Genomic DNA, 21,797 nt, shown 5'->3' with positions numbered 1-21,797 from the left:
ATCAATAGCAGCTGGCGCTCCAGTCCGGGGTTCGTTTCAGGGGGAAGCAGGGTCTTGGGCTCGCCCATGGCCATTGGGCTCATTTCAGAACACATTCGCATTTCGGCTGTGCTCTGCCTGCTGGAACATCCGCTGCCCTGGGTAGCCTCCCAACAGCTGTGCCCCCAGGCGCGATGGCCTGAGGATAGCGGCACGTCCAGGAGGCAGTGTGGCTAGGAACTGTCACAGCACCTGCTGCTCAGTGCTAGGGCACTTGAAAACCATAGCACTGAGTCTGCGGGAAACAAGGGCATCCCCTGTACGGGGGGGGGGGGGTGAGCAGGGATGGGGGGTCCTCAATCACCCAGGAGATGGGGGATCACAGCTTTCCAGACTGTTTGGTCCAGCTTTGCCTTGTGCCTTCTGGGGTGTTACCCCCCACCCAGGCTGCCCATCCACCCCACAAGGCCCAGCCAACAGAAACAGGCACCAGAAGTCCCCTGCTAACACACTGCCACGTAAACGCGTGCCTCTCACCGCCAGCCCCCTGTCCCCACACCCAAGAGGAGCCTGTGAGGCTGTCGGAGCGCCATTACACCTGCCAGTCCTGGGGCTGGTAGGTGCTGGCTTTCAGTCTAATGTCCAGCAACCCAGAGCCTGCTCCTGCCAGGGCTCTCCAGAGGAAACGCTCCCCACCTGTCCTCAGGCCAGGACTAGAGCTACCTGGAACAGGAAGCTGCTGCTGGCTGTCAGGAGCCCAGGAGCCTTCTAAGTGCTGAACTGTCGCTTCTGCACTAAGCTGCCAGGGGGTCGCGTTGCAGAGAAACTGGACACTTGTGTATTTATTTTCTAGCAACGTTATCTGTGCTACGCTATTGCAGCCAGCGAGGCCCTGATCACTGGTTGTAGCTTCTCAGTTCTGCAGCAGGATTCTTTCCTTAGTTCAGGATTTGCTTCTTGCACAAACGCTCACTCATGTCAGAGACCAGACAGTGCTGCCAGCTACTCCCTCATGCCCAGAGCACCACCAGACAGGCCCTTGCCTGGCATCCCAGTGCCTGCCATGGGGCTGTGCACCACCCCAGCCCTGGGCACCCAGAACTAGAGCCGTCTCAGCCTGGCCAGAAAGGCAGCTTCATTCCAGTCAGTCTCATGTGTCATAGGTGGGTCCCAGAGCCCAGGGATGTCTGTGTCAAGAGGTGTCTGTGCTGAGGCCCCTGATGCCCCTAGAGCAGGCCTGACTGGGAGGCCCTGCCGTCCGGGTTCTGTGCTGGCAGACAGCACCAGGCACATGGCCGTGGAGTCCCAAAGGGCACCATATTCACACCCTTTGTGTTCATGCCTGTGCCGACAGCCATGGCCCAGGGGCAGCAGTGCGTGGAGAGGGCTGGGGCGGGGATGGTGACTGGTGCGTGGCCCCTCTCCTCTTAGTGACGGGTGTCAGTGCAGCCAGGTGAGCCGTGGTCTCTGCCCAGCTCCAGCGGGGTAACGGTCATAATGCCCCTCATCCCAGTGAAGAGCATGGGGGCAGGAGGCAGGGAGACTGCACTTACTGCACCCTGGCAATGGTCACTTGGGGCTGAGGCTCAGGGACACAGAGCAGGACCAGCTGCTGCCAGAGCCATTCGGTGGGGGTGCAGAGGATGTTAGCCTACAGGGCTGGCCGTGCGGCACTCTTCAAAGGGGGGTGCTGTCCCTGGGGGCCAGGCGCAGCCGGGGCATGGCTCCGGACAAAGGGCAAGGTTAAGCTTTTTGCTGCCTTCTGAGTTGTAATCACCTCCTTCCAGCCCTGGACGAGCCCTTACGCAATTAAGCAAATTAGAAACTCGGCCATCACGTTTCCAAACGCAGCCTGTGGGAGAGGCGTGGATGCCAAGGAACTGCACAAAGAGCTACTGTTGTGGTTCCCAGGCTCCCGGCCTCCCGTCAGACGGCACTCCTCATGCTCACCTCTACAATCGCCCACAGCTGGGAGCCCTGACGATACCCAGGCACTGAGAGCAGGCGGGGAAAGCGCCAGCCATGTCCCGGGAGGCGAGGGGCTCATCCTGCTCCCTGGAATACCGGGTCAGGACTTAGAGGCCACTTTTATCCCTGGCTAATAAACATTCTTCTGAGGAGCAGAAACCCTGCAGACTGCAGTTTGGATCTGGGACGCCCCCAGCCAGGGCCCAGACCCGACTGCAGCAAGACCTGGGAGCACCCGCAGCAGGGGACAGAAGCTCGTCCCTTTATCCATCGTGCAGAGGTGACTCTGGTAGAAGAGTGTCCCCGCACGTGGAACAGGAAGGGGGCAAGCGGTGGCTGTGGGCGAAATCTGTTTCCCAGGGGCTCTGACAGAGCGAGTGGCAGCCCCCTGAGGCTGACGCTGGCTGTGCACTGCAGAGGACAGACAACATACAAATGCCCAGGGCCAGGCTCCAGCATCAGAGGCAGAATTTTACCAGCTGTAAGTTGCCCTGCGGAGCAGACAGGCCACGTTGCAGCCAGGACTGAGCCACGGGGCAGATGATGGCCTCTCCCTCTGCTGCGGTGCTGAGTTCCGCACCCTGCGTCCTGCTGCCCCGTCCTGTGCTGGCTCCAGCCTAGAGAAAAGGCTTTGGCAGGGACTGCGGGATGTCTCCCGGGGCTCGGATCAGGAGGGAGCCCAGGCTCCAGAAGATCTGGTGTCCCCAGCCCCCCCACTGTGCCCCCAGCCCCCACAGACCCAAGGGCAGCTGAGGCTCCTCACAAGCTGTCACGGCCTGTCCAAGCCTGTGACCATTACTGAGACCAGCAATATGTTGTTTTGTTTCGATTTAAAATGAGTCACACCCGCCCCCGCCCCCGCAGTCCACACACATTATGAGAGCTTCGAGCAGAGCACAGTCAGCTCCTGCCCCTCACCCCTCGTCCCACCGGTTCCTTGCCTGCTCCCTGCGGCATGCTCCAGGGAGACTGCAGCCTCTTTGGAGCCCCCGGTCTCTTGCTCTGAATCTCTACAAGGGGGCCCCGCTCCTGTCTGGGGCCTCTGGGCGTCACCCATCAACAGCAACAGCTGCTCATGCGCTGAGTGGGCATTTCCCACGCAGGGACACCCGGGCTGGGACTCTAGCCACAAGAGCCAGTGAACGCGCCATCAACGGATTGATCATGGCTCTGGGGCGCCCTGGCACAGGGGAGCCGTTTGTCACCATCAGCAGCCCTGGTCAGACCTGTCAACCCCTCCCCTCCTTGGGGCTACTGGCCGCAGCTGTCAACACCTCTGGGCTTTACTAGCCACTGTGTGGGAGGGTGGCTAGCATCCTTCCCACCCCTGCCAGCAGGCTGCCCAGGAGCCTCCCACGGGGAGTCTGAGCCTTGGGACGGACCGAGCAGCCGGGCTGGGGAGGGCAGATGGACACTTGGCTCTGGGGGGAGTGGACAGGGGCATCTTCTCCACGTGTCCTAACCTGAATCAACCACCCCCTTCTCCCGCCGCACCACGGTGCACTTCCTGGGCCTGCTTACTGACCTGGGGGCAGTGCAGTGGCCTCGCTTGCCCACAGAGCATTGGAGCTCTGCCCGCAGCCCAGGCGTGGAACTAGGACCATCGCCACTCGCACAGCTGAGCCTTGCCGCCCTCTCGGGCGCACCCAGCACTACTGTACACCAACCCCAGGGAGGCCATGGCACCTGCGGCAGGGGGGAAATGTCTGGCTCCCCAGCGGGGAAAGGTGCCTTTGAAGTGCATCCCTCTCCCAGTGGCTTCTCAGGACCCTGCAGCATCACGGGAATTACCTTCTTTTTCAGCACCTCGCTCTCCACGTGGCGCAGGTTGTTTTTCGCTTGCACATACATCTCCGCCGTGTGCTGGGCCTCGGGGGGCTCTGGCGCTGGGTAGCCGGGAGGAGGTGGTGGAAGCTTGGAGTTGGGGGGTGGAGAAGGAGGGGGGAAGCTGGGGGGAGGTGGCGGGGGCGCCTCACCCTCCCTTTTGCCATCCCTCGGCTGGATCTCGGGGTTGAGCATGTCCATGTACGTCTGCATGTCCGTGATTGTCGTCTCGCGTCCCCCTGTAGGAGAGACAAACCATGTCAGCGTCGGCAGCCAGACACCGGGGCTCTGTCCCGCAAGCCGCTCCACCTACCTGGCAGCCATGGCTACTGCTCCTGCCCCAGCACTCTGGGCAGCAGCACCCGGCTCACAGGCATGGACACTAAGGCCTTGGATCACAGAGTGTCCTGAACGGCTCCCTGCCCGTCACCAAAGATCCCAGGCGCTGCAGAGGGTGCCTGCAGCAATCAGAGAGCTGTGCTCCCATCCCAGCACTGCGCGGTACAGCGAAGAGGTGGGCTGAGCCTGTCCCCGGCCTGGTCTATGCTGCTGGGTCATGTTGCACACATGAGGGGCAGCACAGAGGGAATCTGCTTCCAAGCCTGGGCCAGTACGCGCTGTCCCGAGCCAGCCCTGTCCTGTTCGTCTTGTTTCCTAACACCCGACACCAACCCACTGGGCACCATTTCCAGCACCAGAACCAGCTACCCTGGCCCTGCTGGCAGGCTGCTGAATGACACTCACTGTGGGGTGTCTCAATAACCCAACAGGGGAACAAGCTATACTCAAGCCAAGCGGGGGCGTCCCTGTGCGGCAGAGAACCTCTGCACTCAGAACCCAGTGGGCAGGCAGGAGACAGACGTTCTGGGAAGGTTTGAAAGGAGAAATGGCCTGAGCCCTGCCTGTGGCTCCCCTGGAGGCAGGGACGTCTGGGAAGTGTTTCCTACGTCCAGCGCAAGTCAGAGGGCAGATGTGCCTGCAAATTGTGAAGGGAGAAGAGAGAGGCCACCGCTGTGGCTGTTAGACATGGAGGGGCTACGGTTCGTCTACTCAGAGCCCTTGGCACCCTCTGTCCATCACACAAACAATGCGTCTCAAACCCGGGTTTGACAAGCACTAGGAACCAGGGAATGCTTTTAATAAAGACCCTGAAAACAGGTGTTTAATACAATAAACGCTCCCCTCCAGTGCCAAGGGACCTCAGCGGGGCCACTGGGTTAGCACCGGAGACCCACGACTGGTTGGACTGCGACTGTTGGAGAGAGACTGGTGGGGCGCAGCTGTGGGAGTGGCGGGTCTGTCTTCCCTGGCCAAGCTGAGTGAAGAGCAGCACGACTTTAAACAGCATCAGTGGGGCAAGCCACTGAGACAGCTAATATCTTCCAGTGCCATGTCGATGTACTCGACTGAATTCAGCGGCACGTGGCCTTGTGACCATCTACTGCCTGGTCCTACGACGGGCTCCCTCGTTAATGGGGTCCTTTTGAGGGTCCCTTGGCAGAAATGAGGCCTAAGTCTCCTTGCTGATCCCACCCCTCTGCTTGTTGTCATGTCCTGTCTCATCTGACCTGGAGCTGATCCTGCCCGTATTGTTTGGTGTTGTGCTTCTCCGGGGCCACTCTCCCTAGTCAGTACTGCAGCGGGGAGTGCGTGTGTGGGACCTGGCCCACGTACTGTGCACGCCTCAGGGCAGGGACTACATCTGCAAAGTGCAAATCACCCCCAGGGCACTGAAGCATTACTCAGTAACAGCAGTAGAAATTCCACTTGGAAACGCCGTGCGTGCCAAGCGCTGGCCACAAATGACTTTTGACCCCAGAACTTTAGCCCAAGAGCAGCTTCATTTATGGGGCCCGAGAGTCTGTGGCTGGAAACACCCCAGCACTGGTTGCATCCAGGTGGTTTAACATTCCTGGCCCTGGGCTGGGGGAGTGGAGCTGATGGGCCTGGCACGATGCAGGCGTGGCGATTCCACCAGATGGCAGTGGAGCAGTCAGTCCCCACCCTGAGTATTTCAGCAGCAGCAAATCACTGAACGCTTCTGCACGGCAGAACTGGCTGCACACAGGCATTGAACCGGACACGGCGCTGGCAATGGCACCGAGATAGCAAGCGTCCTCCCATCCCTGACACCTCGTCCCTCCTTCTGGCAAATGTCTCCAGCTGCTCAGAATGGCAGGACAGGTCCCTGTCTCTCCACATACCAGTATCAGGAGCAGCTCTAGTTGCCATCTGAGTTACACTGACTGAGATTCAACACCATATTTCTTGGCAAAAATGAGCAGGGGATTTGGGCTGGCAGGAGGCAGCATCGGAGTCCGACCGCCTGGGCACTGCAACGTCCAGCCAGCCCCACCTCTCACCTGCTCCTCACCCGCGCTGCACATCTGTGTGGACAGGCCCCTGCCGCTCTCTCCCAGAGAGCTTGGCCCGTTCAGGCCGTGCGCCTCAGCCCGAGTGCTCCCAGCTCTGGTTGTTGTGATGTATCTGAGGAGCTCGGGGCTGCCCTGTGGCACCCCCTATTGAGAGAGTGACACGAACGAGGGGCCAGCACTTTCGCACTTCTTGGGGCATCGCAGACGAAAGACGATGCCAGGCAGGTCACTACAGCTACTGGAAACCTTGTGCAAATCCTTGTCTCCTGATCAGCTACAACCCAGAACCACCAGCCACATGGCCAGCCAAGTCTTACGCAGCATTAGACATTTCTCTAGAACAGCAGCGCCCGCCGTTCCTTATTCACCATCGCTGGCCCTATAAGCAGTTCAGCCTCGGGGCCTTTCGACCCAGGAGGCAGGCTCCCGAGGGAAGAGCCAGCACCAATACCCACATTACCCATCCCTCAGGGGATGTCTGCACTACAACTAACATCTGCGCCTGGCCCGGGCCAGCCGCGGGTGTCTAACTGCAGTGCAGACAGTACAGACCCTCTGAGACATCCAGCCTCACCTCTTCTGACGCACGCCCAGAGGGCTGTGCCATTGTTGTTAGAGAGGCAGAGGCCTGGATGTGAGCAGGGTCTGGGGGGCTTTGCAGTGCCCAGTTCTGGCCCCCAGCCCTGCCCGCTGCTTTCTCTTTGCAGCCAGACTCTGCTCCAGATGCTTCTGAGCAGTAGCTTTGCGAGAGCAGAAGGAGCCCATTGTGGGGCCGGACTTACTTGAGCCTTCACCTGTGGGCTGGCTGCTCCTCTTGTCCCCAGTGCTGGATTGGCTTGAGTTACAGGAATCGTAGTTGGAGAGGGTGCTGGCTGGCGACCCGAGGCCGAAGTGCACCTGCTGCGTAGACATGGTTGTGTTGGGGGAAGACATGCCGGAATCAGGCTGTTTGAACTCCAGGTCGGCTGAGGGGTCTCGGGACAGGACTCTGTGCTCCATGCTCTGCAGGCCAAGCACACGCAGGGGTTAGTCACTGGGAAACACTGCGGCCAGGAATTCACTAGCATCACTTTGTGCCAATTGTCGGACCTCAGCACCCAGCTCCAGAGAGAACCGGCAACTGAGCGGCACCCGTTGGAATCAGCAGAATCCTGCCTGTGGCCTCTCAGAGAGACGTGCCCTTGCATTCGTAACGCCCAGAAGTTTTATTAGCTGACAGTAAATCTGCTGCCTGCTGGCCCCAAGTCACACTTCGTAACTAGAGATGGGCTGAACCCCAGAGCCACCAACCCGAGCTGCTGAACTCTGGGGGACCTGCCTAACTGGGATTTGCCTGGAGCCATCAGGGCAAGCCCCAAGAGCCCATGATGTGCCACTGGTGCCATCCTGGAGGGGATCCAATGAACTGCCTGTTCCAGACCCCGGCGCTGCTCACACCTGCTCCAGGGGGAGGCACATGAGCATCCACAGGCCCAGGGCCTCTGTTCTCCAAAACAGAGGAAAAATTTCCTCCAGTGAGCAGCCCGGCAACCTGCGCACTGTGCCCAGCTCCCCTCTCTGTGGGGCCTGCACTCCAGGGACTGACTAAACCCCAAAGCATGAACTTCCTGGCCCTTCACTGATCAGAACTGGATTGATCTCTCTTTGCTAACAGGGAAGGGGCATATAAAGCGTTTGCAGGGATGGAAGCTCCTCCTTGGCCTCCCTGCAGTGAGCGGTTCAGACACAGAGCGCCAGAGCTGTGGAGAGAAACCCCTGGGGGGTGCTTTGCTCCCCACGTTTTATACCAACTGCCTTTCAATGGGCTGGTGAGGTGCCCAGCGTGTGGTGCAGCAGGGGGTGTCCGTGTCACCATGGGTTAACGATTAGAGACCGTAACCACTGCCCCGCTGAATGAGTGACACAGCAGAAGTAGAGTGAGTGTCTCAGGGTTTGTCTACACTTGAAAGGCTATGACAGCAGAGCTGCGCCACTGTAGGGGTCCAGCATGGTCCCCACCTCCGCCCACAGGAGAGATTCCCATCGGCTCAGCTAATCCACCTTCACGAGACATCTGACAGATGAATTTTTGTCACCCTAGCGCTGTCTGCACAGGGACTCGATGGCTTAACTATGTCGCTCCAGGGTGTGGATTTTTCAGGGGTGCAGCTTGCAGATCAGCCAGACCCTCCCCCCAAAGATTCCAGCCCGCTCTGAGAGCTAGCAGGTGTGCCACACACGACCCCAGCCCCTCAGCTCAGGCCATGTGGTGATGTGGGAGGACACCACGCTCTCAGGGGAATCTCCTGCTCCCTGAATCCCGCACCAGTAGCAGGGCTCTGGCAATGCGGCCAGCTGCCCCTGCCAGCAAGGGCCTCGCACTCACAGACCCTTCCTGCTCTGGGAAGCTGGAGGCAGTGAGCACGGCCCTGGCCCTATGAACAAACAGCACCTGTGTATCTGGAGAGCTCCGCCTTGTCACTGAGAGGATGTGCCAAAGGAGAGGACTTTGGTGAGCAAAGGGTTAAAGTGCAGGGAGGTGAGAGGCGCCCAGTTGCTCCTCAGTCTCGCTGCAAAAGACCCTGACAGAAGGTACAGTTTCCATCCCCTGAGAGGGAGCACAGGAGCCCCGCCTGGCACCCTGGCACCCAGAAACACTTGCACTAACTGGGCAGAGCTAGCAAGGAGCCCCATCCTTCTGCCCCCCCACCAGCACCCCAGAGACCTAGCTTACGTTGCCTGGGCTAATGGCTGCCCAATGGCTTGGGGACACTCCTCCTCGGCGGCCCACTCACCCGCTGTGGCACAGGCTCACGGAGCAGCCGGGCACCTTCTCTTGCAGGAGGCAACCTCATAACCAGCAGCAGCCTGGCTCCTGCCATGGGGCCAGTGCATGTGCCACAGCTCCTCAGGGAGCCCCTGGGCAATCATTATGCCCGCTGCTCAGGGTAACCTCCAGCTGCCATGCGCTCATTGGCCCTCATAAATAGCAAGCCTAAGTAATACTGGTTTCCAGGAATGGTGTCCTTGGAGTCTCTGTCAGAGCTGAGCTGGGGCAGGGAAACACACCAAGACTGCTCAGCTCCTGCAGCGTGGCAGGGCACAGCGTCCCTCGGGAGCTGGGCGTGGTGCTCCCACCCCGCAGCAACAACATGCAACAAAGGGGCCCGGCAGCAGCCAGCAAGTCACCAGCAAATCAGCTGCTGCTGAGCACAATGGGCTGGTGGAAAATCCAGCAATGAACAACGCAGCAGTGGGCTCTGCAAGGAGGGAGGCCAGGAGCCCTGGGTCCAGTGGGCTTGATACCCCAGTACCTGGGAGTGGGCATGTCTGTGCACGGGAAGGGCCCTGCTGCTGGAGGGAGGGGCAGTGCCTGCAGCTGGCGCCTGCAGCTGGCTCCATAGGTACATGGCTGGCACTGGCTGGGGGTCTCTGGCCATCCCCCGCTCTCTGGCTCTGGGCTGTACGGCTGAGTTTGGGACACTGATTGAGGTCTGGCAGGAGAGGCAGAGCTGCTGAACCTATTGGTGCTAGGAGAAGGCACTTGGCCCAGCTGCTACTGAATGTCCAGCCCTGAACGGTTTCTGAAGTCCGCTCCCCTGTGTCTGAACTTAGCAAACATGAGATAAAAAAGCAAGCAGAGCCATGTCCATCCTGGTACTCGCGTGCCCCAGCCCCCACTCCCGCCTCTGCCTGCCTCTCTGCTCCACACTTTTCCTCATGCCCGCCCCGGGGGGCACCTCTCTGAACGGGGGAGCCAAGGGGCCGTGGTGGGAGCTGGCAGTGCGCGGGGCCGCACCATGTTCTCGACGGTGCGGAGGTACTTGGCGCAGTGGCTATGCCCGTTGTAATCAGCGAGGTCAGCGGCCGTGTAGCCATCCTGGTCACGGAGCCCCAAGTTGACACCATTCACCACGAGGATCTGACAGCACTGGAAGGAGATACAAGGAGGGCGTGATGGAGGGTTTGGCAGGGACAGATCCCACTCAGGCACTATCCAGCCGGGGGGAGAGTTCGGGGGAGGGGCTGCTACACACCCGACCCAAGATGAACCTGAGCCACACTCAGACTGGGGTGGCAGGGAGGGGGTGAGGCCAGACCCCACTCAGTATGGTGCGTCAGGACAGTGCCATGCCAGGGTCTTACACAGGGTGGTATTGTGCTGGTGTGCCATGGCAGGCTGATACTGTATTGGGATGCTATAGCTGGGTGGTACTGTGGAAGGGTGATACTGTGTCAGGGTGATATCATGGCAGATTGGTGCTGTGGCAGGGCGATGTTGTGCCAGTGTGGACCAGTGCCAGGGCAGGGCGGTGTTGTCTCAGTGTGGACTGGTGCTGGGTCAGGACAGTGCCATGGCAGGGCTGTGTTGTCTCAGTGTGGACTGGGGCTGTGGCAGGGTGGTGCCATGGCAGGGTGGTATTGTCTCATTGTGGACTGATACCATGGCAGGACAGTGCCATGGCAGGGCGGTGTTGTCTCAGTGTGGACTGTTGCTGTGGAAGGACGGTGCCATGGCAGGGCGGTGTTGTCTCAGTGTGGACTGGTGCTGTGGCAGGGCAGTGCCGTGGCAGGGTGGTATTGTCTCATTGTGGACTGGTACCATGGCAGGACAGTGCCATGGCAGGGCGGTGTTGTCTCAGTATGGACTGGTGCTGTGGAAGGACGGTGCCATGGCAGGGCGGTGTTGTCTCAGTGTGGACTGGTGCTGTGGCAGGGCGGTGCCGTGGCAGGGTGGTATTGTCTCACTGTGGACTGGTACCATGGCAGGACAGTACCATGGCAGGGTGGTATTGTCTCATTGTGGACTGGTACCGTGGCAGGACAGTGCCATGGCAGGGCAGTGTTGTCTCAGTGTGGACTGGTGCTGTGGCAGGGCGGTGTCGTGGCAGGGCGGTATTGTCTCATTGTGGACTGGTACCGTGGCAGGACACTGCCATGGCAGGGTGGTGTTGTCTCAGTGTGGACTGGTGTTGTGGAAGGACGGTGCCATGGCACGGCAGTGTTGTCTCAGTGTGGACTGGTGCTGTGGCAGGGCGGTGTCGTGGCAGGGCGGTATTGTCTCATTGTGGACTGGTACCGTGGCAGGACACTGCCATGGCAGGGTGGTGTTGTCTTAGTGTGGACTGGTGCTGTGGCAGGGCGGTGCCATGGCAGGGCAGTGTTGTCTCAGTGTGGACTGGTGCCGTGGCAGGACGCCATCACTGCCCTCACCCTCTGATATATTTTCACTGACTGGAGCTTTCCCAGTGCAGAACCAACTCTGGTCAGAATCAGATCCGCCCCAAGGCAGCTCCATTTCCTCCCACAGCTCAGCCCTCCCCAGGGCAAAGCCTGCAGCAGCTTCGCTCTGTGCCGCACCCACACCACACTGACCTCCAGCTCTCCGTTCTCAGCTGCATCGTGTAGTGGTGTCCCCCCCCACTGGTCAGTGGTGATCTCTCCCCCGTGCAGAAGCAGCCAGCTCAGCACTTTGGTGTGGCCGCGGCTGGCAGCAAAATGCATGGCTGTCGCCCCGTCGTCATCCTGCTCCGACAGGCTGATGCTGGTGAAGCTCATCTGTAAAATGGAGAGAGGCAGCGTGGGCCAAGCCCTGTCCATGGAGTGACACTGCAGCAGCCAGGACCCCAGCAGCATGGCCCTCTGATGGACAGCAGTGCCTGGCGTCTCTGGGCCAACGGAGTCCCCGGCAGCTCAGGGAGGAGCACTGGCAGGGCGACTGGGGCCCCTCTACACCAGAACGTCAAGATGTGACTTAGTGCGAGAGGCTGTGTGGCAGGTATCCCGGTGCAGGAGCAGCAGCCTGGGCTCTGCGCAAGTTGATTCGGAGCAGGGGTAACCAGCCCCCCATTAGCTGTTCTTGTGCTGACCCTGGCACTCTAGCAGAGTCAAGGGCAGTTCAAACGACCCCAGAGCGACCTGCCGCGCAGACGAGCCCTTCGACAGTGTCTGGGCGGTGCCAGGCTCCGAGTTCCTGCACGGCCGAGTGGACGGCCCTTTAATCTGTAGTAGCCTCGGTTCCCTGCGTGCTCTGTGACACTGGGTACAAATTCCATGGGCCTGGAAATGGGGACGTGACCCAGCCCGGGGCTGAGCCCCTCAGCACCATGTGCAATTACACCAGCGTCGCCATGGCAAAGCTCCTGTTCTAAACCCCGCCCCGAAGCCCCTCCCACCCCGTGCTCAGACTGCCCTCCAGCGCGATCGCCTGCCAGACGGCTGTGAAGGGGGCAGTGCTCCCGCGCCCCTGGCTGCAGGGGTCCTGGCACAGGCAGCACTCACCAGCCAGACAATGACGGTGTTGTGGCCCATCTGAGCAGCTGCATGGAGCGGGGTCATACCGTCGTTGGCGCGCACGTGGGGATCTGCCCCGCAATCCTTCACCAAGTACTGTATAATTTCCAGGTGGCCTTCCTGGCAGGCTAGGTAGAGGGGAGTGGCACCATTCTTGGTCTGGGCACTAACACCGCTGCAAAAGAGAACAAGGCAGGCTGGGGAGCTGGTTGCTTTAAATCTCCTTTGCCCCGCCCCAAATGAAGTCACACAGCCGGTGGAAAACACTGCTCTGGGTTCTTGAGTCTCATGCGGTTGTCAGCAGGGATGGGGAGATGCCTCCTGCCCTGTTATGGCATGACCCCCCTCCCCGGGTACAACACACTGGCTCAGCTGCCCCTGCGCCCTGCTATGGGGTGACCGCCCCGTGGGTCCGACACATTGTGATGGGTTTCCAGGTGCCGTCCGGACCAGCAAGAGGCTGTGTCACCACTTGCCCTGTAATCCTGGGTGCTTCGCCGCTGTAGCTCCCAGCCTGGGACATTCCCAACCAGCCTACCAGCGTGCAGGTCACACCCTGAGTCAGAGCCGTCCTTTGGGTAGGGCGAATCAGGGAGACTGCTCCAGGCCCCACACTCTGGGGGGCCCCGTGGGCCAGTGCAGTCGGTCCCGGAACACATAGGTGTGGGAACTAGGGGAGCAGGGGGCAGGTGTGTGGCTGCAGCACCCCCGGGCTCCAGGCTGCTGACCCCGCACACCCGGAGATCTGCTGCTGCCCCATGCCTGGGGCCCTGATGCTGATGCAGAGTGGGGCCCCCAAACCAGTGGGGGCTGATTTGTCCTGAGACCCGCATCCCCCTAGGGAAGGCCCTGCCATGCCCTGAGTGTCTGTGTACCAGACAGCCCTGGGCCAGCAGCTCTGACCCCAGCAGCCTGGCTACAGTCCCACCATCCCATTCTGGCTCCCTCCAGCCTTGGTTGCAACCAGCAAGGTGACTCCAACACACTCCCCATCCCGAATGTTCCCCAAACCGTGTGCTTTGCAATGACCAGCCCCCTCTTGGACAGATCAGAGAAACTAAGGGGCCTTTCGTTCCTCTAAAGACACAAAAGCACATCCAGCAAGGTTCAGTCTTTGCCTAAGCAGATTTCTCATTCAGTTCCCAGAGACTTTAAGCCCCCTTGGTCCAAAGACCCATCTTTCTCAGCTTGCAAGGGTGGCTGTCTAGTGATTGGATGCCAGGGTAGCTTCTCTCCTGGCTTATGTCTTCCAAAGTTCAATGGACTTGTTTCAAGGGGCAGGATAACCTCATGCTGTTCTTCCCTTTCTGTGGGCTTCCTGTCCTCGTATGATTTCTGTGTCAATGGAGCTTCAACTGTTTTCATTCCACCTTGCTTGATTTACACAGGAGACAGGTAGAGAGCTGTGACTTTCCCTCCTGTGGGAGGGAACCTCTTTCTCCCTGTTTGGCCACAGACTTTAAAGCATAATAGCATTCAGTAACCCTCTTTCTCATAGAGCAACACTATGAACAAGTCCCAAAGGTATCAGTCACCAGCGTGTCATGAATGTTCAGAAAAGACCTCTCTCTATCCACTGTTATACTACAGTAATATGGGATACAATCATTCAATAGCTTATCACTATATCACAATAGTGATTCAATAGCTTATCACTAGAGTTCCAGCCCCCTTCCCCCTCATCTTTATAGACCAGTAAATCTTTGAAATGGATTCCTCGGAAAAGTAAAACTACAGTACAAAATTGTGTCGACCTAAGGTACATCTGCATCGAGCCGCCACAGTAATGAAATTGCTTTTGAGTATCCACGTTACACTCCTTGTGTCGACAATGTGCATCCTCACCAGGAGCTCTTGGACCGACAGTCACAGTTGATGAAAGCGACGCAGTGTTTGCACTGACACTGCATCCCCCTAACTGCATTGACATTGACTCTACGCCACTTGTGGAGGTGGAGTTATTACATTGTGTAAAGGGGTGGTTACGTTGATGGGAGCGAAATCCTGGTCTAGAGACTTACAGAGTTAGGTCGACAAGCTGCCTTGTGTCGCCCTAGCTCTGTAGTGTAGACCAGGACGTTGTCTAGTGCACCTTGTTTACAACTCCTCCTGACATGCCTGATTTAAACGCACTGTAGTGATAATTCCAGCATATAGCCATCACTCCTTACATCCACCACGTACATACCTCACACACAAATATTAATGATCAGAGTTACTCGTTTTCAAATGATACCTCACAAAGCATATTCTGTACAAAGATCATTACAATAGTGTGTAGGATGTGACTATAGGGGTGCTTTGTGTCACATCCAACATCACTTAATTACCCTCTCTAGGGGTTGGTCTGCATGGAGGATAAAAGCCTCCAGCAGCTACCAGACTTACTCCTGTAGTTCTGGTAGAAGAGAGCCGAGCTTTCTGGTGGTGCAGGCCCTAGGTTCAGTCCCTGCTGACCCATGGAAGGGGCTGTTACATGTTTGTTGGGATGCTCTCTGCTCAGCTGGGGAAGCCACTGAAGGGGTTGGTGCAGGGCTTCCACACAGGTTAAATAATAATGCCACATCCTCCCAGACGGTTTGGGATTCCCAAACACCTGCCAGGCACACGCCCCAGGCTGCCTGGACATGCACACGCCCCACACCACTCGGACGTGCTGGCAGAGGTCGCACATGGGCTGGAGATACCTACAGAGATACAGGCACCACAGCAGGATAAGTGGCCAGGATAAGGCCCAGAGCCCAGGGAACACGAATCGGGGAGGGGAAAGGATAAATCTCCAGTGAGGGGCTGAGCGCTTGGATCCTGTGGGGACTGGCATGATGTGATGCCCAGACAGGCCGGGCACAGGGAAGGGTGCAGCAGCTCGCTGGAGATGCTCAGGGCAGGCAGGAGCCAGGAGGACAGAGAGGCTGAGAGGGCCCTGTTGCAGACAGCAGAGCACATGCCACAGCAGGGGAGCAACCTCCCCTGCACTGCCCCCACCCAGCTGTCCTCCAGAAGGGAGCGCCATGTGTGACCGTGAGGGGGTGCATTACGCCTGTGTTAGCCCCCCAGGCTAACACCCCTCTGCTCTGCTCTTGCTCGTCATTTCCCTTGTTCCTCTTGCAGATGCAGCCGCCGCCACAGGAGGTCATTCCGTTAATAAGTGAGCTCAGGCTAATCTCGTTCCTCCAGCTGCTTTTGGACACTGCAATGTCGCAGTATTTTCAAATAAGCAGATTAGGCACCCAATAAACACAGACGCTGCGGCCGGCCCTGCCCATCTCAGCAGAGGAAGAAGCTGTAATGAAATAATTGGGATGATAAAGAAGAACCCACCCAGCAGCGTAATTGTGACGAAGCGGGACTATTCTGTTTCCTCTGAATAGTGTGGGGGTGCCTCAGTTTCCCCTAGGCAGTTCTTAAGTATCTAGGTGGTGGGATAAGGGGGTATGATCGTTGCAGGGCCCTAGAGGGCAGGTGTGTGCAGAGGTCTGGACACAGAGAATGGCCGACACCCTGTTTCCTGGCCACTGATGGCCTGGGCCCTTCCCCCCTGCAAGGTGAGAGCTAAAGGGTTGGAGAACAAAGGAATCAGGTGCCCTCCTGGCCCGGGAAAGGGACAAAGCCCAGAGGAGGAGGGGCTGGAGAGAGTTTTCAGTTTGGGGCTGGCTGGGGACATGGAGTGAAGTGCAGAGGGGGTTGTCTGGCTCACTGCCCCCCAGAATGGACCCCACTGTGGGTTCTCTGCGCCTACAAGCTCTGTTTTAGACCATGTTCCTGTTGTCTAATAAACCTCTGTTTTACTGGCTGGCGGAGAGTCCCGTCTGACTGTGGAGTTGGGGGGCAGGACCCTCTGGCCCCCCCAGGACCCTGGCTGGGCGGACTCGCTGTGGGAAGCGCAGGGAGGGGCAGAGGATGCTGGATGCTCCAAGGTCAGACCCAGGAAGCGGGGAGCCGGGTGAGCTGTGTGTCCTGCAGACAGGCTGCACCCAGAGAGGAGACTCCCCAGAGTCCTGCCTTGCTTCGTAGGGAGCAGGTTCAGAGCATCGCCCAGGGACTCCATGACAGTAATTACTTGGGCTGGTGGCTTGAACAATACGCCCAACCCGAGTGTTAGCAATGAGAGGAGCTGGCAGAATCGCCTCAGCTCTGGGATTCCTCCGGCTGGGTGCAAGGCGAGGCCCCCACGGCAGCGTGGGCTCCCCCTCTGCTCACAGCTCTTGTTCCCTTTCAGCTGGGACCCAGAAGTGCAGCAGAGAGTGAGCTGAGGGGGGCAAAACCCACCAGCCTGCCCTGAGTGTCCAGGCTCGGTACCAGGCTGGTTTGAGGGCCGCCACTGTCCCTGGCTGATCGGCTCAGAGCAGGGCTCTGCAGGGCCTGCCGCAGACACGCTCCCCAGGGATGTACTAATATGGTCACGTGCTATATTTTAGGCTTCTGGCACCTCCATACGCAGTCTCATTGGTGCCCCGGCCCTGACATTGCCGATGGGCGGGCGGTGTTCGGAGCTCACAGATCCCCCCAGCCCCATCCTGTCGCAGCGAAGCCCGTGCAGCCCTGCCATGCAGTGGGGCAGTGGCCATGGGCATGAGGGCCACATCCCATATCCTTCCACCAGCACCGCTCCCGCTGCCTGCAGTACGGACTGCAGAGGGAGGGGCTGAGAGGATGGCGGGTCTCCATTCTCCCTCCCCGGGGAAGCAATTAGCTACATGGAGTATGACTCCGCTTTGGGACACGCTGCTTTTGCAGGGCCCTGCACTGCGCAGTATCACGCAGACCACGGACGGCTGGGCAACCCGCTGTACGAGAGGTCCTGCAGCTGGCCTAGAACTGTGAGTTTCACCCTGGGAAAGGGGAGCGAAGGAGATGCCAGCGTTGGGCACAAGCACTAGGCAGCGGCGAGCAATGCCCCTTCAACTGGGAAGGCCCTACGCCAGCTGGCACAGCGAGGAGAGCCTCCCACAGCAAAGGCTCTTGAGACGTGAGCTCAGCTGGGATCCAGGAGCAGCTTGGCTGGCATCCCTTGGGATAGCCAGCCGTGAATGCAGGACACCAGCTGCAGCTCAGGGGGCTCATTCAAACGGGTCCAAATTCAGGCCTCGCCCATCCCCCAGCACACTCCACGGGTTCAGCCTGGCACTGAGCTGACCAATCACATGACGTGTTATTGCTGGGGGCTAATGCCAAGTGGGGACACAGCAATGCTAGGGCGTGGGAGGTGCTGCCCAGTCAGGCCCTCGCCTACAGCCCGGTGCCCCCGAGTCCACCAGCAGACACAGGGACTGACCAGGAATGCTGGAGTGGGGTGCAATGAAACACAAAGAATTCCTTCACTCCAGCCCCCTCCCCAGGCCATGCCCTGAGCACATCTGGCCCCCAGGCCCAGCGCAGGGCAGTGCCACCCTTGGCACTTTTCCCTGCCAGCGCCACCTGCCCGGAGCTAGGGTGGCGGGAACAGTTCTCCTCCTCCTCTGAGAGCGGGACCAACAGGCACACAGAGGAGACGGCTGGGCCAAGGCTACATGGTGAGCTGGCAGCACAGCCCGGGATCAGAGCTGCCACGTGGCAGTGCCCTCCTTGAGCTATGAATGGGGGGAGACCCCTCCCGACACACACTGCTGCAATTCTCTCAGCAGTTAACCTGCACAGGGAGGGATGTTCGGCTCAGCCCCCCTCGCTCCACCCAGAGGTTATTCTGAACACCGTTCTCCCAGGGAGCGGTCTCTGGGCTCCGCGGCCTGAAAGCGACGGGGACCTGTTCAAACCACCCCAGCACTCACAGAGGGCCAATGATACTCCCTAGGGCAGTGCCCAACTCCGAGAAAGCCGCACTTGCTATCTGCTGTGTCGGGGCTGGGAATGCCGATGGGCCAGGCTTGCATGGACCCAGCCTGGGTCCCAGGGAGCACGGGATGGCGCTCTGCTGAAGGCAGGTGCCCAGTGCTCAGCACTTTACCAGGAAGAAATTCCCCCAGTGAAAGCCCTGTGATGTCAGGATAAATCGAGACCAGTGAGCTACCAAGGGTCTGCTATTAGTAGCCTGCTGCTAATCCTAGGGATAGTATCTAGGCGGTAACTACACTCAGCTGGGCTACAGCCTGTCCTCAGGAGCCAGGCACCCCATTCCCCTCCGTCCCCCCCCTTTTCTCTCTCCGCTCGCTCATGCCCAGGTCCGGCACCACATCGACCTGCGCTAAGCGTACAGTCGGCAGCTCCCCTGCTCCTGAACTCACAGCTGCAGCCCATTGCTCCTGAGGATTTCTCTTCAACGCTCTCCTACAGCTTCCTTCCTCTCTCCAATGCAGACGGCTGTGGGTTACCAGCCCGCAGGCTGCAGAGACTCACGCTCACGGCCTGCACCACAGGACAGTACTAGAGCGGTGCGAATCCATCGCCCAGCTGCAGCCACAAGCCATGGCTGCAAGGCAAGTGGCCTTTGCAGATAGCCTGACTGGCCCCAAAAGGGCACATGTATTCTGCACAATCATTAGAAGCAAAGAGCTTTGGGACAGATCTCTCGCCGATGTAAAGCCCTGGGACTCAGTGGAGATGCACCGAGCATGACTCAGCCCGCGGTGCCAGGCGCTTCCCTGCCCAGGCCTTGTCTCAAGTCCGGGAACTCAGAGCAAGTCGCTGTAGGACAGAGAACTCCAGCCCGCTTCCCTGTCTCAACAGGGGGTGGGCAAATGGGCTGTGGCTGCACCCCCTGCCCGGGGGTTGCTGGGATTGTAAAAGCTCCACACAAGCCATCAGGCGAAGCCCATCCTGCCAGGGAGGGGGCCTGGCACTGCTGCTGTCAAGCCACGGTGCGGCTGGTAGAGACACAACACAAAGCGGAGAAAAACTGGCCCACGTATGGGGGAGGGGAGGGAGGGGCAGGAGGCGACTGCTTGGGGGAGCCAGGGAATAGGAATTTGGTGATTTCCGCTTCAGCCCTAGTTCTCACCACTGAGCCGCTGCTTGTTGGTGGGGGTCTATCTTAGGGCTTTTGGTGTTACACCAGGGATGAGACGAGAATGTGATGTTGGTGTACAATCTCCAGTAGGCCGTGGCAGGTGGGAAGGGAACTGGGCCCCGGAGGTGGCACTGAAGGTAGTGGGGGATGAAGAGAGAGAAGCAGCCGGTCGCTGGGTCACTGCCATGCACTCTGCATGGGGTGTGAGGGAACAGATCAGGACGGATGCCAGGCTGAGAGCAGCTCCAGAGAGGACCGTGGCCTGCTCAGGATAAACCCGCAGTCAGCGGGCAGCAGCATCACAAGCTTCAACCATAGCCGCCCTCCTGATCAGCCAGGGCTCCTGCACAGGGGGTGCCTCCTGCTTGTCCATGTATCCAGGGCGCTCTGCCAACTGCGGCCCCACTGCTCAGCAGGGATGGTGTTTTTGCGGGTATGGAGACCTGCTCAATGGGATCTGCACCCACCACCCAGACTCATTTCCTAGCCGGCCAGTGGTGGGTTTCATGCAGCGACTGGTGCTAGCTCCGACCAGCCCAAGTGCCCCACACGCTGCACATGACGGCCAGCTAGGAACACACCTGGGGCGCTGCCAATTAGAAACCAGCACTTGGAGCCAGCGTCTCTACAGAGCCCCCAGCTCATCCGGCACCAGAATACGCTGGCTCTGGGGCTTGCCGCGGGGAGCTGGGTTATTAAGCGCTCAATAAAAACCTGTTGAATATTTTAAGAAGGAAGAGCAATAAACACTCTGCTCTGTTATCCAAAAGATCCCAGGCACCTTAATAATTGATCCCTGTAACTCTGAGAAGGGCTGAGGCTGCATGTTCTCTCCACGCAGCCTGGCCAGGCCCCCTGGCCACCCGCTGGCTCTGCTTAAACGCCTGCTGCACTTTCTCTGTCGGTTGGTCTCAAGGGTTCTGGCCCCCCCGCCCCCGCCGTTATTCCGCTGCAGGAAGCTAACAGGCCGGCCCAGGGCACTGGATAGCCAGAGTCGGGTCAGGGCTCTGAGGCAGGGGCTGACCCCTGCTGTCTATGGCAGCACAGCCCCTGGTGCAATGGGGCCCACCCTGGTGCAGGCCTCCAGGCTTTCCCGCAGTGTCCTGAGAGAGGTGGTGTCAAAGCTGCCTCGGGCAGGAGCTGCCCCAAGTGGGTGCTTGGCCAGTCCCTGGGCGCAAAACACACCAGCACCCCTGGGGCTGGGGCTCTCACACCCTCAGTGCAAGCACCTCGGGAGGTCACCCCACCTTGCAGGTCCCCCCGCAGCCTGGTGTGCCCATGGCTCCCTTGGGAGACTGGTTCACAGCCAGTCCCCTCTCTGCCTCGTTTGCTCCCTTCTCTCCCAGCCCCTGGTGTCCGTGGCAGCTTTGCCGGGGGTTTGGGGTGAGATCAGCTCTTGGGACAGGCTCTGCGCCCAGCCAGCTTGCCTCGTCCCGTTCCAGTGTCACCGCATTGCTCTGGCTGTACCTGGCCCACGCGGGTCACTGCTCCCCCGCCCCTGGTGGCACTTGAACGATGACAGCACCGCCCCCTTCTCTCCGCAGCAAACACAAAGCACAGCGGGGAAGAGGGGGGCTCAGAGGAACTCGATGCTTCTCTGGGCCCCATCCCCACGCCCCCAACCTGAGGGGTGTGGGCACTAGGGGTGGCTGGCGGGGGTTCCATCACGTACAGGGTTTACAGTTTGGTTCAATGTCTCTCAGCACCCCCACTACACACATTGTTCCAGCGCCCTGGAGCTCATGCTCTGCAGGGAGCTGCAGCTGGCTCTCAGCGGGGCTCCCCACCCTCAGGACTTGTCTGCACTGCAGTTAACCTGGGTCAACATGAGCGTCACCCCTGCCTTGAGTCCTGTCCACACCCAAACCCCTTCCCTTGAGTGCCATGGGGCTGGTCAGGGTACAGGCACAGCTCGTCCGCTGCCACCACCAGGCTGCAGGGTGGGCCCCGGCTAGTACCTCTTGCGCTGCTAGTGCTTCAGTGCCCACGGCCCCCGTGCGTCCAGCAAGGACGGACAACGTCTCCCTCAGTTCATTGCTGGGCTCAGCTTGTGGCAGTGCAAAGAGCCCTGGGATGTGCCACCCAGCGTGCGCGCAATGCCAGCGTGGATACAGCAGCTCCAGTGTTGTTTCGTAGGGTGGCTACGGTCCTTGGCTCCGGGGGCCCAAGCTCTGCAGTGCAGCCAGACCCTGCCATGGTGGAGAGCTGAGCGCTGCTTCCCACAGCTATGCATGGCTGGGCACATCGCCCCCAGTCCTGCCCAGTCTCCCTTACATGGGTATGTTGCTGCCGCAGCACCCAGAATTGACCTACCGAGCAGCGAGGGCATCTGGGCATGGCTCATTCCTGCGGAGGGCAAACACAGGGTGCTCTGCCAAACTGGCTCGGAGCCAAGGAGCTGGGGCATTCTGAGGTGCAGCGGCTGCCCCGGACCC

At 59.6% G+C, this 21,797-nt stretch overlaps 1 protein-coding gene across 1 annotated transcript in view; it reads right to left on the bottom strand.

Annotated features, from left to right (window-relative positions):
- The window catches only part of ESPN (espin), a 76,271-nt gene that overhangs the window by 35,679 nt on the left and 18,795 nt on the right, over nucleotides 1-21,797 (bottom strand). The window contains exons 3-7 of the mRNA XM_038376619.2: nucleotides 12,408-12,594; nucleotides 11,502-11,684; nucleotides 9,925-10,056; nucleotides 6,929-7,148; nucleotides 3,739-4,010 (exon numbers count right to left, since the gene is read on the bottom strand). Coding sequence (XP_038232547.1) covers nucleotides 3,739-4,010; nucleotides 6,929-7,148; nucleotides 9,925-10,056; nucleotides 11,502-11,684; nucleotides 12,408-12,594 — 994 coding nt within the window. The remainder of the gene's footprint in view (nucleotides 1-3,738; nucleotides 4,011-6,928; nucleotides 7,149-9,924; nucleotides 10,057-11,501; nucleotides 11,685-12,407; nucleotides 12,595-21,797) is intronic.

The sequence above is a fragment of the Dermochelys coriacea genome, chromosome 18 (assembly GCF_009764565.3).
Source record: "Dermochelys coriacea isolate rDerCor1 chromosome 18, rDerCor1.pri.v4, whole genome shotgun sequence".
Taxonomy (NCBI): domain Eukaryota; kingdom Metazoa; phylum Chordata; order Testudines; family Dermochelyidae; genus Dermochelys; species Dermochelys coriacea.
The sequence above is the reverse complement of the archived record's forward strand: the minus strand, read 5'-3'. Positions and strand labels throughout refer to the sequence as shown.